The 18040-nt window shown below is 41.5% G+C and overlaps 1 protein-coding gene across 4 annotated transcripts; it reads right to left on the reverse strand.

Annotated features, from left to right (window-relative positions):
* Positions 1-180: 180 nt before the first annotated feature.
* On the reverse strand, positions 181-11880 carry LOC133490281 (transcription factor 7-like 1-C). 4 transcript variants are annotated; one of them, XM_061800167.1, is made up of 9 exons: positions 11052-11880; positions 3885-4284; positions 3131-3211; positions 2763-2824; positions 2599-2685; positions 2376-2523; positions 1195-1326; positions 1065-1116; positions 181-608 (listed from the first exon to the last, which is right to left on the reverse strand). In XM_061800167.1, the coding sequence occupies exons 2-9, from the start codon at positions 4242-4244 to the stop codon at positions 304-306; spliced, it is 1227 nt and encodes a 408-aa protein (XP_061656151.1). In that variant the 5' UTR covers positions 4245-4284; positions 11052-11880; the 3' UTR covers positions 181-303. The 4 variants fall into 4 exon arrangements, with proteins under 4 accessions (XP_061656151.1, XP_061656153.1, XP_061656152.1 ...); XM_061800169.1 differs by lacking the exon at positions 11052-11880 and adding an exon at positions 5075-5222 and having other exon boundaries at positions 3885-4097; XM_061800168.1 differs by lacking the exon at positions 11052-11880 and adding an exon at positions 5075-5222 and having other exon boundaries at positions 181-599.
* Between the last annotated feature and the right edge of the window lie 6160 nt (positions 11881-18040).

The following is an 18040-nucleotide window of genomic DNA, read 5'->3' on the forward strand; positions in this document are numbered from 1 at the left end:
AGATAGCAGTACTCTTGTCAAAATGAAGCTCTACCATTAACTTCAACGTACTTCCTTGGTACCAAGATTAACCAAATTAATACTTTTATTGCCTTGGCAACAGCAAATAAGGGAGGATAGGTTTCCCCAAAAAAATGCCCCCCCCCCCAAAAGAAGTTAATAAATCCAAATGAACCAAAATAAGTGCAAATTGTCTTTTAATGAAATGAGTGAGAAAGAGTAAAAAAAATCATTAACATTTTTATACACTATTTACATACAATACATTACACAAAAGTAAAAGCGCTGACTGTGTGTTTGTGCCTAACAGCATCCGAGCAGGTGTAGCAGCCGAGCATCCATGCCCTCGATGTCGGACTCTTCGCCCGAGTCGGGACACTTGTTGGCATCGGACGCGGCGGAACACGGCGCGGCGGCGCAAGACGCGCCAGCGCACAATGCGGAGGTACACGGCTCGTCGGGGGAGTCGACGCCCTCGGCGGTGATGACGGCTTCCAGCCACGAGGAGAGAGACGAGGACGAGGAGGCAAAGGAGGACGAGTAGGTGGAGGCGGGCGCATCGTCGGCGGTGTTCCAGCCGTCGGCGTTGTGACGCGGCGCTGCGGAAACTGCATGTCAGGAAGTACAGAAATTGCATGTCAATGCTGAAGACCTCATGCTGTGGAATTAATTGAATTGTTGAAATGTAAACTTCGACTTGACTTTCATCACATTATAGTCCGCTGGGAAAAAAAATCTAAAATTCTAAGACGCCCTGAATGAGCTGCACGATTCGAAGTTGGACTGGTTTGAATCGGTCGAGAAATGGGAAAGTTGGCAGGGGTTGATCTGATTAGTCGACTTGACTACACCGCATCGAAGTTTAACGCTTTAAGTTGACTAATAACTCGTCTCGTGTTTTTCGCATCTAGTTCTCCAATTGGCCAATTTACAGTTGCCCGTCTGCTGCCGTCACCAGACGATAGCGCTCTGTAGTGCAGCGTAATATCCGGTGGATGAGATTAGCTGTTAGCTGTTATTCATAGAATAAGACATCATTTACATCCGGCTACAAACTATCTTACTTGCATGTCTGGCGGCTGAGGCGTTGCTTCGCCGCCTCTTCTTCTTGGGGCCCTGCACACACAAAAAACATCTAAGACATTGGAGACACCGGGCCGGTCGTCGCGTTGATTGACGCGAACATGGACGCACGGTGTTGTTGTTGCTGGCGTTGTTGCCGTTGCTGCTGCTGGAGCCGTCGGAGGACATTTGCTCGTGCACCATCTTCTCCATGTAGGCCTGCTCGTAGTATTTAGCCTGCTGCTCCTTGCTCATTGACGTCCACTGCAAACCCAACACTGAAATTAATTTCACCCTGCTGAGTGCAATCACAGTTGCATGTCAAGTAGGCCTGTCACGATAATTACTATATCGCCTTATCGTTGAATAAATAAAATCGACACGAGTTTTTCTGGGCTCGATACCTTGTGATTGTTTTGGTGAGCCTGGGCGCGGCTCACTCGGTGAGCCGACGGCGGGTTGGGGGGGGGGGGCTGTGTCAGTAGCCGCTAGTGTGCTGGTGGAACGCCGGCGGAGCGGTCTTGGCTCCGTCCAACACACCACAGCTTTGCTCCATGTGCAGCGCGTAGCACACAACAAAGACACTTAAGGGAAAGTTAACTGTTTATTGTGTTCGCTAGCCCGCGATCTAACGAGCTAGCGAGCTAAGGAGACCAGCAGCTCGCAACACCGTAGCGACATCGTTTAAAACGTCAGCGCCGCGCTCCGATTTGTTGTGTATGTTACTGGAAAGTTAACTGTTTATTAGGCATAACCTCAGCGGCGCTCGTTATGCTGCCAGTAGTTGACTAAAGCGAACGTATTTGATTGACAGGTGAAGGGCTCGTCTCCAGCCTTCAGCGGACCAATCACACAGTCCTGCAGCTCGAGGGCATAAAAACAACAACAATATTTTCATTTGTCATGATGGTTTTTGGGAAAATATATCGTCCTAAAAAATTTTTTATCGTGACAGGCCTATCAGAAATGTGGCAATATTAGTTGTTTTTTGCAGAGGATAAAGAATATACGCCTGTGAGTATTATATTGCGAGCATGTTGAAGCCTCTTTTTTTGAGGAATTGTTCATTGTGAAGTGAGATGCGTTCACTGGCACCATGCAGTGCTCGTATCGCCAATGTTTGCTCACAAGTCAAAGCAAAAAAAATCGACTGAATGAGAGCTCGTATCTTGAAAAACGTCTTATGTTGGGAACCCGTCTGTATCTCAAGGCACCACTGAATATGGCCAACTACAGGAGCCGCAAAAAAAGTATGACAAATAAACCCGAATTAATCGATGAAATCGGTTAATCGCCCGGCCCTACAGACTCACCAGCTGAGCTAGCAGCTTGTTGACAGCCACGCTGTCCTTGTGCTGGCTCTTAAACTCCGGGCGCCGTTCCCTCAGGAAGCACATAAAGGCGTTCGGCGGCTTCTTGACGCCAGCTGACTTGCGTCGCCGCTTGCACTTTCTTTTACGGCTAAGGGACCAAAAAGCATGCGTCAAATGTACACAAAGTGTCTTATTGGGATGGGGGGTGGGGGTGGGGTCTTACCCAGAGGAGCAGGTGGATGTGGCGGGAGGAAGAGGAGGAGGCGTGGCCTGAGAGGTGTCCACTGCCGCGTACAACACTTCCCCGTTCCTATGATGCAAATAGGAAGTGAACATCTCGTAGCGGTGGTGTAAGTGTGTGTGTGCGTTTGTGTGCGTGCAACTCACAACATCCCGACAGCGTGCAGCGTGGTGCCTTCGGGCAGCGGCACCACCGGCAGACTTTTTTTCTGGAGACACAAAAAAGTTGCAGCGGTGTCACAAGTCCACTAGATGTCAGCAGCATGAGCCATTTTAAAGCACTCGTGTAGACTTATTCATGCTGCTACTCTTTTTTTCCCCTAAATTTCAAACAGTTCTTCCGTCTGTCTCTTCATAACATGGGCTGTTGTCAAAATACCCCAAGGATCAATAATTATAACTGTTGTTAATAGTCATATTTTGATTAAGGTTAGATAAGATTGACTTTTAACTTGTCATTTTTCTGATGGTTGGAGATGTACATCGTGTTTGCGTGTACGCGTGCGCGTGTGTACCGGCTGCTGTGGAGCAGTTGGGAAGCTAAAAGACGGCTGGCTGTGGACGACCTGTTGCTGTGGCATCTGGCACGGCAAGTACTGCGGGGAGAGAGAAAGTGTGCATTAATTCGTAATACCAAACGCTAACACGCAATTCGCTCTCAGACCAAATACAAAATACAGTGGATGCGTGGAGATCCAAATTCCATTTTTGGGACCATTAAAGTCATGCAAAAACATCCAAGGCCAAACACATCTTAATGCGTGGTGACACTTGAGCGCAACTTTAAATGTGTTTTACTTTTACTTTGGCTTTTTCTGTATGGGATGTCACCAAAATAGGAGGGAAATGGGACGACGATGATAGAAATGGTTGCAATAAGGAGCACATCTGCTGTCCTGGCAGTTCAGTACTATATAATTCAGCAGGATATCCACAATAATAAGACAAATGCCCATTTTGGACAAGTCGGTTTTTGCAAAATAGCCACACGTCTCTGTCTAGGCTAGTGTTTCCCCACCTTTAATGAGCCAAGGCACATATTTTAAATTTGAAAAATCTCACGGTACATATAGGATGAAAATGTGATGATGATGTAAAACCTTGGAATAGATTACTTCTGAACCCTGTAACAGATTATGAAAAATGAGCCTAAATTCAAACAGCGTGTCTAAGACCTGGATGGTTTGGATCATTTCTGCAGCAGGTGGTCACAAGTGATAAATCCTATTTCTTGGTGTTTTTGTTCACGAGACCTTTGCATCAACTTACCTGGAGACGGAAAGGAGCCCCCGCCTGGCGGCTGAGGTGAATGGGGTGCACGAGGTACGGGTTGAACTGCGGCCCGTACCTCATACTGGGAAGCGGCACTAACTGGGCGTGCGGGACGAACGGCAACCGCTGCGGCAAGCGGGCCAGCTGCGGGTGGCCGTCGAACGAAATCCCGGCGTAGGCGTGAGACGCAGGGGCGTTCGAGGGCGGGTGCTGGTTGGGAGGATGAGTAGAAGGAGTAGGAAGAGAGTTGGTGGGGTCACACATGATGTTGGAGCACAACTCCTGCAGCGTGTCGGCAACATCCTGCCACTCGAGCTCGCCTACGATCTGCTCAAACTCTTCCCTGAGCTTCTCCATCAACGCCCTGGTTTTAGCTGTCCCTAATTCTGTCTTCTTGCTGTTACATACATACAAATTCGAGATAGATAGATAGGTAGATAGATAGATAGATAGATAGATAGATAGATAGATAGATAGATAGATAGATAGAAAGACAGACTTTATTAATCCACAAGGGAAATTCACTAATAACTAATAATAACATGAACATAAATAAGTAAAGCGAAGCAAAGCACATTTATTTATATAGCGAATTTCCTATACAAGGTAACTCAATGTGCTTCATCCCTGTTGTGGATGCAACTACTCGTGTGCGTAATGACAATAGAGAGAGAGAGAGAGGGGGAAAAACTTTCTACAGATTACCTTCGTGGCTGTGTTCTTTCATTTTACAGGGACTTTATGGCGGAGTATCGACTCCATTGAAATTGTTGGAAAACGAAAGCTTGACGTCACATAGGCGAGACACCGGGCGGTAGGTTAAACATGCAAATGCGTCGACTTTGTTTAACAATCACCGCCAGGGAAATGAAGGGGTGAAAATGCTCCAAACGGGAGGCATCGGACATTTTGACATTCACCGCCATTTTGCGAACGGAATAAAAAAAAGAGCCGTTAACCGTCTCCCAGATGAAGATTTTAACTCTTAACTATTAACCGTTTCTCTCCTAGAGTACATACACGCTTTTGTAATATATTTTTTAAAAAAATGAATTGTTAAAACTTCTGGGGAAAGAAGTGACATATTTAGACGAAGTGTTCAGCTAGCAGTTAGCTAAAACACGTTATACTTGCGGTATATACGGTTGTTTTATTTTTGAAATTTTGTTTTATAGATAGCAGCTTACCAGTTGGTCCGCTAACGTTTGGGTGTTTATTAGTCGGTTTGACGTGTTGTCAGTGCTTCAAAACTTGGCCACTCGCCGCAGATATTTGGAGAGTTTGGAGCAAACTGGTTGGAGTTGTCGCTCGATGGACGATCGGGGCCCCTCTTCACCCCCGAAGCCGGTTGCCATGGTAACCGAGGCTGCGTCACCACCTCACGTGAGCCATCACAAGTACACTAAGTAATAATGTGCTTGCTGATATGTATATTTTTCAAGTACATTAAAATTGTAATGTTAAGATTTTTTTTTTTAGAAAGTCTGTTTCTTTTTCACCAGAAATTTTCGGAACCGTTAAACAAAAATGAATGGAAGGCACATAATTTTGCGGAAAATCTTCTATTACCGCTCAATCTCATGATTAAACGAAAGGTATCATTGAAAAATTTTAAAGGTACAATAAAACGCTGTTTGTCATATATGTTAAAATTATCTATAGGAACTGGCAGTAGAATACTATCAAAATGATATTTTGTAAAATCAGCTCTCTCTGGTCCCAGCTAATTAAATTTTAATTATTATATCAAAACTTGGCACGGTGGGACAAGAAAAGCCAATCAGAGAGTGTGGTGACTGAAAAGTCTGTCAATCATTTGCACACGCCCACGTCGCACGCAGTCCTTCCTTTGCTGAAAACGGCTTTTCTGCCTTCCTTCCCTCACTACACTGTTTCAGAATCCACTTTCTTTGTTTTTGACTCAAATTATTTGCCATTAATCACGGTACCTGTGAAAAAAGCAACAAGTTAATTGAAAAAGTGTATACATTCTTTTGTCTCACCCTGTGTATTAAATAAACACTGTAATCCGGTATATATATATATATTTTTTTTTTTAATTCTAAAAGGCATTAAATGCAAAGCTGTTTTTCATATGGAGCAAGTTTAAGACCACACTCCCTTTTTTCAAGAACGCTGCATGACATAATGATCTACAATGGTAATAAAACTATACTGCTATTAGTAATGATAATCATAGTGATAAATGCACATCTGGGAAAATGTACTTTCAATTCACGAGGACAGGGTTTAGTAGTTTTTACACATTGTGAGTTTTTGATTTATTCTTCATAAAGTGTCCTGGGCGTGATTTATTTAGTCAACATCAGAGAGGAGAGGCATCTATTACATGTAACACATGTTAGGTGGGAGGTTGTCATATGTACGAGCTCATTTTTATCCTAATCAATGGCTTATGTTATTTACTATTTTTACCTTTAAAAGAAAATCCAAACAGTATTTCCTCATGGTAGAGGACATTATTTGAAAAAAAAAAAAAAAATTGGAAATGCGGTAAAATAAATAATACATATGACAGTACAATAAAGCCAGCTGTTTTTATTTGCTGAGGGGGAACGGAAGCCTCTATTTGGAGTGAGGACATTATTTGTCCCAATTGAAAAATTGAGGCATGGCATCTATTATAGCGGAGATCACTATTTGAGGAAATGCAGCAAGAAATATACAGTGTATATATGTATATGAAGATACTAGTGTATTACAACGGAAAGTAATCACAGCTGGTAGTACGACCTGGTAATTTATTCCGGTGGAGAAAAAAAAAAAAAATGAGATGTTGATTTGGGGTGCGGTGCTGAATTTTCCCAAGCAGGCAATGCATACAGGATAGCATCATTTGTAATGTACTTTGAAGTTATTGATGTACGATACGGACCATATGCGTGACCTTCACCAAGTTTTGGATGTATGTTCGAGAGGAGGCCATTATTTGAGGAAATATGGCGACTAAACGGCGGCATGGTGGCCGACTGGTTAGAGCGTCAGCCTCACAGTTCTGAGGTGCGGGGTTCAATCCCCGTCCCCGCCTGTGTGGAGTTTGCATGTTCTCCCCGTGCCTGCGTGGGTTTTCTCCGGGCACTCCGGTTTCCTCCCACATCCCAAAAACATGCATTAATTGGAGACTCTAAATTGCCCGTAGGCATGACTGTGAGTGCGAATGGTTGTTAGTTTCTATGTGCCCTGCGATTGGCTGGCAACCAGTTCAGGGTGTACCCCGCCTCCTGCCCGATGACAGCTGGGATAGGCTCCAGCACGCCCGCGACCCTAGTGAGGAGAAGCGGCTCAGAAAATGGATGGATGGATGGCGACTAAACTGACCTGCGCCACATGCGGGGTTGACTCACGTGACTTTGTTGTTGTTGTTTTAAAATGAGCTTAGCCGAAAAGAAAAAATGAACTTCGCTTTGACATCTAAGTCAGGATTGTTGGGAGCCATGGGGGCTTGCCTCCATTTTTATGTTCCCCCCCATACACAAAGCAGGCTGAGCACAAAAGCACACTTGATGCTTTCCAAATGTTTCCTACGACTCAGCGGGAGTTTTGGCGGCCTTTAAGGACGTCAAACCCAAAACAGGCGGAAGATTGATCATGACATTTCCAAAGCTAATTCTGCAGATTTTTTTTTAATCCTCGTTTGGCGACTCCGAATTGTTTAGTTGAGCGCAGTTCTACTTCAACTCATATTTATTTATTTATTGCATTTTTATTTTTTTTATTTTAGTTTTTATTTACAATATGCATTGTGCCAGGTTGTGGAGTGCTCAGAAAGAAAGTGCCTATAAAATGACAACAACAACAAAAAATAAATTTTTATTTAATATTGTGTACATGCAGAAATGAAATAAAAACATTCACATGATAAAAATAGTAGCTGATAGATAAAAGTAGATACAATATATAAATAAAAATGTAGTTATTGTTATTATATGCACGTGCAGATGAATAAAAAAAGGTACAAGGTACAAATAAAAATATAGTAGTTATTATTTGTACAGACTACGGGCACACAATTTCATTAAAAAATAATAAAACAATAAATGAAACTAAAAATAGTCATTGTTATCTGTACATGCAAACAGATAATAACACTTGTATTTAAAAAATAAAATGCTAAATCAATAAAAATACAAAAATATACAGTATTTACACAATCCATGCAGACAGCTAGAATAAAATAAAATAAATGAAACATATAACAATATACAAAACAGAACGTCATTATTATCATTATTATTATTTTATGTAAATGCAGGGAGATAAAACTACTAAAAATAAAAAGCTACAAAGTACATAAAAGTAGTTATATGTATGTGCACTACGGAAATAATTAAAAAAAATAAAATAAAAAAATAATGACAATAAAAATAGTCATTGTTATCGGTACATGCAGACGATAATAATAATTACATAAAAAAATAAAATGCAAAATTGATGAAATTGCAAATAAAAAAATGTTACTTATATCTGCACGCAGACAGATAAGATAAAATGAATGAAATACACATTAAAAGGTAAGAACTACACAATCCCAAAGTAAGACATTAGAGAGAGAGAAAAAATAAATAAATAATAATAATTAAAAAAAAAATATATATATATATATATATATATATATATATATATATATATATATATGTGTAATATAGATACAAAATATCAGCATTATATTATTCTTATTATTTTAAGTGTGGACGAATCCAAGTTAAAATAATTTTTGAAAAAATATCATTGGCACACTACCGACATTTTTTTCAATTCTGAGATAAACTATCCCAAGCATGCGCTCCAAGCCAACTAGTTGCTAGTCAGCTGCTAGCTGGTTAGCAGGATTTTTTCCCCCTGAGACTTCGGAGAACATTTTCTCGTAGGGCTTTTGTTCTTTCTTCCCACAGAAAGCGAGCGAAAGCTTACGCAAGCTTTGCTGCCGCCGCCGCTCCTCAAGAGTCTCCACACACTCCGTGCTCGTCGAGTGCGAGAAGAAACAAGAAAAAAAAAAAAATAATAATCATCCAATAAAATGACAGCTGTAGATGTTGGATAGTTGATTGAGCACAAATATTTTCCTGGTTACGGTTGACTTTCATTCTGCCGTCCGCGTCTGCTTGGGAAGGTTTTTTTTTTTCTTCTCATTTTCCCTTTCAGCGGTGACAGAGCGGGAGAGGCCACTCGGGGAAAAAAAAAAAAAGGGGTCAAGGAGGTCAGACAGAGCCGATCCGTGTGAAAGGCAACCCGCGAGAAAATGCGACGGCGGGAGCACGAAGCCCACGGCATCGGAGGAAGTGTCAGATGGCGGCTGTGTTGCGTCTGCTCATCGAAATGCGGACTTCCGCATCAGATCATGGTGGCAGTATTATCCCGCTTTACTGGTTTCTCTGTGAAAGCCACTGGACTCTTCTTATATGGCTCTGATGCAACAATTTTTCAGGAATGTCTTTGTAAATGACGATCAAAGTGCGTGATGTGGTGTCACTGTCTGAGCATACCACTTTGCTGGGTCCTGCGTGAAAGCCACTGGCCTTCACTTAAATATGAAATTTTGTGGGACGTCCGCGTGAACAAGGCTAAAAGTGATCAAGGGATTCCACTTGGTCTGTGTGAAACTGCACATGGCTGTGGTATTATTCAGTTTTTCTGGGTTATGTGTGAAAGGCATTGGACTCTACTGAGGTATGTGGCTCTGATGGTAAAATCTTGTGGGACGTCTTGGTGAACAAGGCTAAAAGTCATTGTGTGATGCCGTGTTGCTGTATAAAACCTCAAACGGTTGCTGTAATATTACATTTTGCTGGGTTTTGTGTGAAAGGCACTGATGGAAATTCTTTTATGGCTCTGACGCGACAATTCAACATCAGTGCGAATGAGGCTAGAGGTGAATGTAGGATTCCGTGTGAAATGGCATGGTAAAATCCTACTTTTCCGGGTTCTGTGTGAAAGGCACTGGACGACTTGTATGGCTCTCAATTTTGCGTGAAAGAGGCTAAAAATGAATGGGGGCTGTCGTGTTGCTTCACACAGTTGCAGTAATATTGCACTTTGCTGAGTTCAGTGTGAAGGTTTTGTAAGTTCTAAAGATGCATTATCACTGAATGGTGATATTAAGTCGTCTAAGCCTGCTCCAAACAAACACAATTGGGCTTCTTTTGCAGGTTTGTCATACCACTGTTCATCAATAGGGGGCGCTGACACCTTTGCTGTCGTATCGGGATGAATGTGACCTGCAGGGATAAAACCTAACAATTTTTGGTTGTTTACTTTTACAATCCCCATTCACTTTTTTTTCTCTTCTTTTTCATGTTAGGCTAATTTAGATAGATAGATAGATAGATAGATAGATCTAATATAAAATTATTTAAGATAATACCACATAAATAAAAAGAAATAAAAGTTTTGAAATTAAATAGTTGTCAAAAATAAAAAATAAATAACTGATAGCACAAATGGCCTGTTAAAAATATATAAAATAAAATTAAAATTAAATAAAATCCAAGTTGAAAGAGTCGAAAAAAAGCAGACTTGAGAAGCAAAGCAAAGCAAGTTTGTTTATATAGTGCATTTCATACACAATGTAAGTCAATGTGCATTTAAAAACAAAGGGGGAAAAAATCATACAGTAAAAGAAAGATCATGAGAAGAGAGAAGACAAATTTCTCTTTTTAAAAAATAAATAAAATACAAATAGAAAATTCAACAGTTCTAAAAACTGATTAAAAAGAAGAAAGTTTAAAGAAGAAAAACTAAATTACAGCACTTAACTTCAACAAATATAAGGTTCTAGGACCGTACTGTAGCTTGTTTTTAGAGTAATACAATATTTTAAGAAAATCCATCCATTTTCTGTACCGCTTATCGTCACTTGGGTTGTGGACTTTTAAGAAAATATTTTTATTAATAAAAAAATAAATAATCATTTTGATCATAAAAAATCCCACAAGGAACCAATCTACATCAAGACGCACTATTATAAGTGTTGTGAAATGGCTGCTGGAGGATTAAGGATGGAACAAAGCCTCACGTTTGATCACACTGCATTAACACAACTTAATAACAACCAGCAGACAGAACGTTATGATACATAATAGCAACTAATAAACACAAGTCACGGATATAGATATTTATGAGAAAACGTTTGAAAGTCGAGCTTACAGTGAAAACCACAAAGGTTCTGGAGGGGGGCTTCGTTGATTCACTCATTCGTCACCACGGTGAAGGCCTCACTCGGTCACTCCCCGGCCGGCCCAGGCGCCCGCTCGGTGGGAGCCGATCGGTCACGCGGAGCGACGACCGAGCTCCGGCTGACCGCGGCCGGCCAAAGAAACGTTATTAATAGCTCGCATTATTGCTACGTGCCCCGCGAATATTTGCTTTTATGACTTACAGTTGGCGGTCACGTGAGCCTCGACTGTAACGCTATTGTTTACTTTTAGTAGGAGCAGAAAAAGAGTTTATGCGTTGCTGTTCTCTGTGCGCTAAGTAGCAGTTAGTTACATCAACATTGATGCTAATTCCCATTCGCCTGTCTATGTTGTTTCACATTATATGCTAGCATTTTCCTAATGACATGGTCTGGTCAAACATTTTGGTGTTTCAAAAGTTCCGTGGTGAATTTCCCGGCATTGTAAGTTCACGGAACTTGGAACCAAAATTGGTTCCCGGTATCTTTGCCCCAGAGAGATAAAAGGAAAGCGAGAGGTGTCTGAAGCCATCTTGCCAGTGTGGGAATGCTTTTCATTCAGCCTCATTCAGCCTCCCCCTCTCGTGCACTTTCACCCCTGATCCCCCACCATCTACACACACACACACGCACACACACGCATGCACACAGATAACAGACAAGGGCTCGCAAACATCGCAGACGTCTGACAGAGCAAAATGCTGATAAGGGGTCGTGTTCAAACATGTTCACACACACATATACCAGCCCCCCATCAGTGTGCAGGTGCTTTGATGTGTCCTGCCGGGTCATATGACCCAATCTGATTTGGGAAGAGGAGTAGTGGGGTCATTTTTAAACCCGATAACTTGGTGAGCATGGACTGACAGGCTCGCCGGGAAGATGAATTGAAAGGGGGTGGGGGGGTATCCTCACCTTTGCAAAGTTCTAACGGTTGGGGAAGGAGGGAGTGGAGGGGGGTCCTCGCTACAGATGACACAAATGACAAAGAATTGTGTATTTCAAAAAAAAAAAAGGTATATCAACTCGATGCAGTCAAATTTTGGGTTCTACTACTAATACTATTACTGCTACTACTGCTACTAGCGGTACCAATACTACTATGAATAATAATCATAATAATATAATCATCTGTTGTGGTGCCTTGAGTTTCAGTTGTTCCGTAACCACACTTATATTTTAAAACACTTAAATCTCAGATCATATTTCGCCATTTAAATGAATGCAGATGCCATTAATTTGTTCTAGCGCCCCCCCCAAAAAAAAAAATGTAAATAAGAAAAATAGCCCTCCACAATATCAGAATGAGAATGAGAATGAGAATGAGAATGAGAATGAGAATCAGAATCAGAATCAGAACTAGAATTAGAATTGGAATTAGAATTAGAATTAGAAATAGAATCTGAATCTGAATCTGAATCTGAATTATAATTAGAATTAGAATTAGAATTAGAATCAGAAATAGAATCTGAATCTGAATCTGAATCTGAATCTGAATCTGAATCTGAATCTGAATTAGAATTAGAATCAGAATTAGAATTAGAATTGGAATTAGAATGAGAATAGTTAAAACTTTAAGCAACGGACATCCGAACACATGTGGTGCAGCAACACACATAGACAGACAATATAACAACACTCACAGGCATATATTCTTTATCCTCCTCGAAAAACGACTAATATTACTACTGCAGCTTACTGAGTCACTTAGTTGTGAAAGTCTTTTTCACAATATCCTGCCCCCTGTTGGCCAGAAGAAGCCCAATGTCAATGGGAGCAGGAAATCATCACGCAAAAACTGTTAAAAGTTTGCATTTAATTTAATGATGTTATAACTGTAATGATAAAAAAAAATGCCCCCCCCAAATCACATCATCTGTACGCCGTGTATTTTTATGAGTAATGAATGTGAAATAAGATCGAAGCGGTTTGTAGTACATTTCCAATCTTAACGATTAATACAGGCATTTAATGAACGTTATTAAGAGGGGGAGGCATCAGTCGCTTGCATGGCAGCAGAGCTCGGTCGCTATCCCCCCCCCCCCCCCCCGCCGAAATCTTTGCCCGGCCAATCCGAGCCCTCGTGGAGGCCCCGTCGTCTCTCCTGACACCGAGCGACCGCTTGTGTTATTGTTGCAGGGAAACAGCCGGCCAGCGGAAGTTCTGCTCTCGGAGATTGAAGTCGGTAGCTAAATGACCTTTCCTGTCCCCCGCCAACCCCATTCCTCTTCCCGCACCTCCTTAACTTAATTAGCATTAATGTTTTCATTATTATTATTATTATTAGATTGAACTAGCTACACTTTTGCTCTTAGTTCCGTGAAACAATCACGTGACTTGTTGTACTTTACAGTCCATAAGGAGTAAACAATAACCTATACTGTTTCTGAATTAATTCCATAAATAAATGCAAAAAATAAGTTTGAGTCTCTTTTTATCCTATATTATTTATAGATTTTGATTAATTAATATTACTTTATTTTATCATCCTTTTATTGTAGTATATTGTTTTCTGTTGTTGGGTGTGAATAAGATAAAACGATGAATTAAAATATATCATATAACGATTAAAACTTACAATGTATTCACATCCAACTACAAACACATAACAAACATTAATGTGAAAGGAATAATAATAATCATCATCATAATAATGAAATTTATAAAAAAAATTAGATCTACTCATACACACACATAAGAATAATACAAATGAAATGAATAAATGCAAATACAAGTTGATTTAATTCTTTGTCATTTACATTTCACATATATTGTTCTTTTATAATTGATATTGTCTTTCGTGTTAGTTATAAAGATTTATATCATACATTAATATATATTATATGCTTTTTATTCTTATCTTATTTTGAGTTTTAAATGTGTTTGTTTACACCCAACAGTAAAAAAAAAACAACAACATTTACACACTAATAATATGATTGCATAAAAATAAGATCAATGATAAAATAAAAATATTGAATCAAACATTTTGTAATATATATATAGTATGTATATACAGATATTTATATATAAAATATATACATAAATAAACAAATTAAATAAATAAACAACATGACACACCTCATTAGGTGGAGTCATTAGATGGTCTGAAATTTGACCTTATTTAGGCACATGAGAATCAAAAATATTACAAACAAATCTTAGTATGACGCAATGACTGACAGGTGTCAGTCAAGATTCTATTATCTTTGGGAAGGTCCACAATTTTTGTGTGTACCTAATAAGGTGGCCGGCAAGTGAGATTTTCCTTCAGGTCGTCCACCATCTTGGCCTGTTTAATGGTCACCAGGCAAAGTGGTCTGTTTCCATTTAAAGTCGCAAATCTCAGCGAGGGAGGGGCCGAGGGGTGTGAGGGGGTCGCGGAGGGTCCGGTCTGCAGGATCCAGATAAATCCAGAGGGGAGTGGGCAGGAAGTGCTCTCACATCACTTCCTGTCTTTGTTTCTGCCGCTATTTTCAAGGCTCGGAATGTCGCTCCTGTGGCGCGGGAGGGGTGAAGGAATTCAAAACAAGTTCATTAAGTTGCAGGAGAACCATGAGACGTAGACAAAAAAAAAATCTCCTTCGCTTTCCATTTGAGTGCCCGAGCGTCGCCCAGCTCGGGCCGCGCCCTGTTCGCATCCTGTGGCGGACCGCCGCGCTCCCACCCGCCACCTCCGGTATCATCGTTAACATACATCAGAGGTGGGAAGAAGTCACATATGTGCGAGTGGCAAGTCTCAAGATGTGGCCGAACGCAACTGAACTGTGGCGCACTGTGCATGGTCGTGTGTTAAAAAGCCAATCCTGTTGGCATCGTAACAGGTCACCCGGGAGGTGTGTCACCCTCCGGTCCACTAGGGGGCAATGTGTTATCAAGCAGAGCGTCCAATGGAGAGGCTTCGTTTAATAATGCTATCACTTACTTTACTGATCTAAAAACAAAACCGTACGGTGTTAGAAATGCTAACAGTTAGCCACCTACGGTAACACCAGGTTGAGATTTCTTTGTAGACGGAATCCATCGAAAAATGGAACCTGCAGGAATTTCTGGCAAGTGCTGGATGTGTCCGACGCATGACAACAATATCCTATATTCTTCATATGTCTGGGCTATGGCATGTTTGGTTTTTCGAACCTCAGGGGTCTTGTAGTTCCCTGGTAAGTATTGGTTGTTTCAAATACGTGACAACAATCTCCCATTGATGAATGACCCGGCCCATGTGTCTGTTTTAAAAAATCAAATGTGGCCCTGGAGCACAAAAGCTTTCCCAACCCTAATTTTGTGCTTTACATTATGTCGGAAGCTCGAGTTTCACTGAAATATTTCTTCCAAAATTGAAAAAACTCAGCATAATGATCTCTGACGTCCCCGCCGAGTTGCTTCCCGTATTTGATCAGAATCAGAATGACATGCTAACAGAGCTATTCAAAACATTTAGCGTTTAGCCGTCCGGAAAAGCTGTCGAGCTGTCAGCAAACGTTGGCGAGGCTCCAACCGAGTTCTACAAAGATTGAATCCCTTAGGACACTGCAGCGAGAGAGAGAGAGAGAGAGAGAGAGAGAGAGAGAGAGAAAGAAAACATACATGAAGTCTCTCAAAATCATATTGGAAATGTTTTAAAATCAATGTTTTGAGACTTTAATACTGCAAAGATTTCTGGCAAGTGCTGCCTCCTACATGTGACAACAATCTCCATGTATTCTTTATTTGTTTAGGCTGTGACGTAAAGCTAAATTATGCAAAATTTACAATGTGGAGTCCAGAGACCGCTTAGCTACAGGAATTTTGTGTAAGTACAGGCTATGTCCTGAACGTGTCTAACATATGACAACAATCTTCACATATTCTTCATTAGTCTTGAGTTATGATGTATTTACGTTTTTGGACTTCAGGGGCATTGTAGCTGCAGGAATTTCTAGCAAGTACTGGCCGTGTTCTACATGTGACGACAACCTCCTGTACTCTTTATTCTGTACATCGGGCTATTTCATAATTACATTTTCAGTCCTCAAATACCCAAAAGTTGCAGGTATTTCTGGTTATTGTATTGGTTATTTCCTACACATCACAACAATCTGCTATATTGTTTCTATGTCTAGGTTGTGAGCGTGGGCGAAATCTGTCAAAGAAACACAGTACACTACATTCCAAACATCTAGCGTTTGGCCGCCGTTTGGCCGTCTACAAAAGCTGCCAAGCTGTCAGCAAACATTGGCGAGGCTCCAGCCGAGTTGAAGAAACATCGAACTCCCCCGCGACGCGACGGGGTCTGGTTAATATTTATGAATTTGTGCCAGGAGAGAATATGAAGTCACTCTGGGACGACGCTTTCGGAGAAACATTCGGACAAATCCAAGAGGGCACGCGGGGGTTTATAAACACGGGGGGAGGCCGTTGAAGGGACATAACAACATGTACTGGCCAGCAAAATATGCGCAATATTAGTCAAGGGTCTACTGCACACAAGTTTTGAATTATCCTGTCTTTACACTAGGAAGCGCCGGGACCGCTGGGGGAAACGGGGGGAAAGGGGGTAGGGAGGGAGATTCAGGCAAGCACGCTTCGGCTGGGTCTAAATGCTGGGGAGGAGGGTGGTGGAGGGACGGGTCTCAGGCCTTGGATGGCAGGATGTCCTGTTTGGATGGAAATCCCACCAAGCAAAAAAAAAAAAAAAAACTAAACATGTGACATTGCTCGTGAGTCCAAAGATTTGATCAAACCCAGCGAGGGAAATGTGTTGCCGTAGGACCTCAAATGTGGTGAACGTGACACCTTGTTGTTACATCTTATTTAGCACGGCTCTCATTAACTGTAAAAATGCTTTCGGGCCACCATAATTCCCTTGTGTCTGCATGTAACACGCGTAATGTAAACATCAGTCTTTAGAAGCGGGGACTGGCAGTTTTTGGACCTCGGCGTGTCGGGTGCGGCATAAGACAACAATCTCCCATAAAACATCCCTACTATATTTGACAAAAACATTCCTCAAAAGGATGTGGGAAAATATTTTACAATGAGCATTCCTGGACCTCGGAGACCACCTGAGTGGAAGAGATTTTTGGCAAAAGCTGGCCTGCACGTGACAACAATCTCCCATTTCCTTTCTATGTGTTTGGGCTAAATCTGTCAAAAACAGATACAAAGTCTCCCAAAGGTATGTCGCTAAATGTTTTATGATGCCAGTTTTCTGACCTCAGAAGCATTGCACCTGCAGGAATTTCTGGTAAGACCTGGTTGGAGCCTACATTTGACAACAATCTCCCATATTTTTTTATATGTCTGGCTATGAGATATAGTCATTGTCAGACATCTGAGACCTTGCGTCTGTAGGAATTTCTAACGTGTGCTGGTTGTATCCTACATGTGACAACAATCTATATTCGTCAAATGTTTGGGATATGCAGTTTTTCAATTATATATTTTTGGACCACTGAGACCTCATAGTTTTAGGGATTGCTGTGAAGTAGTAGTTGGGTCCTACATGTGTCAACAACCTCTTATATTCTTCATACGCTGTGGCATATTTACATTTTTAGACCTCATAGCAGCAGGACTTTCTTGCAAATTCTGACCATCCATTTTCTTCAACGCTTATCCTCACGCGGGTCGCGGGCTGCTGGAGCCCATCCCAGCTATCTTCGGGCGGGAGGCGGGGTACACCCTGAACCGGTCGCCAGCCAATCGCAGGGTACATAGAAACAAACAACCATTCGCACTCACATTCACACCTACGGGCAAGTTAGAGTCTTCAATGAATGCTTGTTTTGGGGATGTGGGAGGAAACCCACCAAGTGGGAGAAAACCCACCAAGTCACAGGGAGAACATGCAAACTCCACACAGGCGGGGCCGGGATTTGAACCCCGGTCCCCAGAACTGTGAGGCAGATGTGCTAACCAGTCTTTTACTTTTACTTACTTTTTGTTGTATGAAACCGCCAATTTCTTCTGCTACCGAAGA

Source organism: Phyllopteryx taeniolatus, chromosome 15 (genome assembly GCF_024500385.1).
Source record: "Phyllopteryx taeniolatus isolate TA_2022b chromosome 15, UOR_Ptae_1.2, whole genome shotgun sequence".
NCBI classification, from domain to species: domain Eukaryota; kingdom Metazoa; phylum Chordata; class Actinopteri; order Syngnathiformes; family Syngnathidae; genus Phyllopteryx; species Phyllopteryx taeniolatus.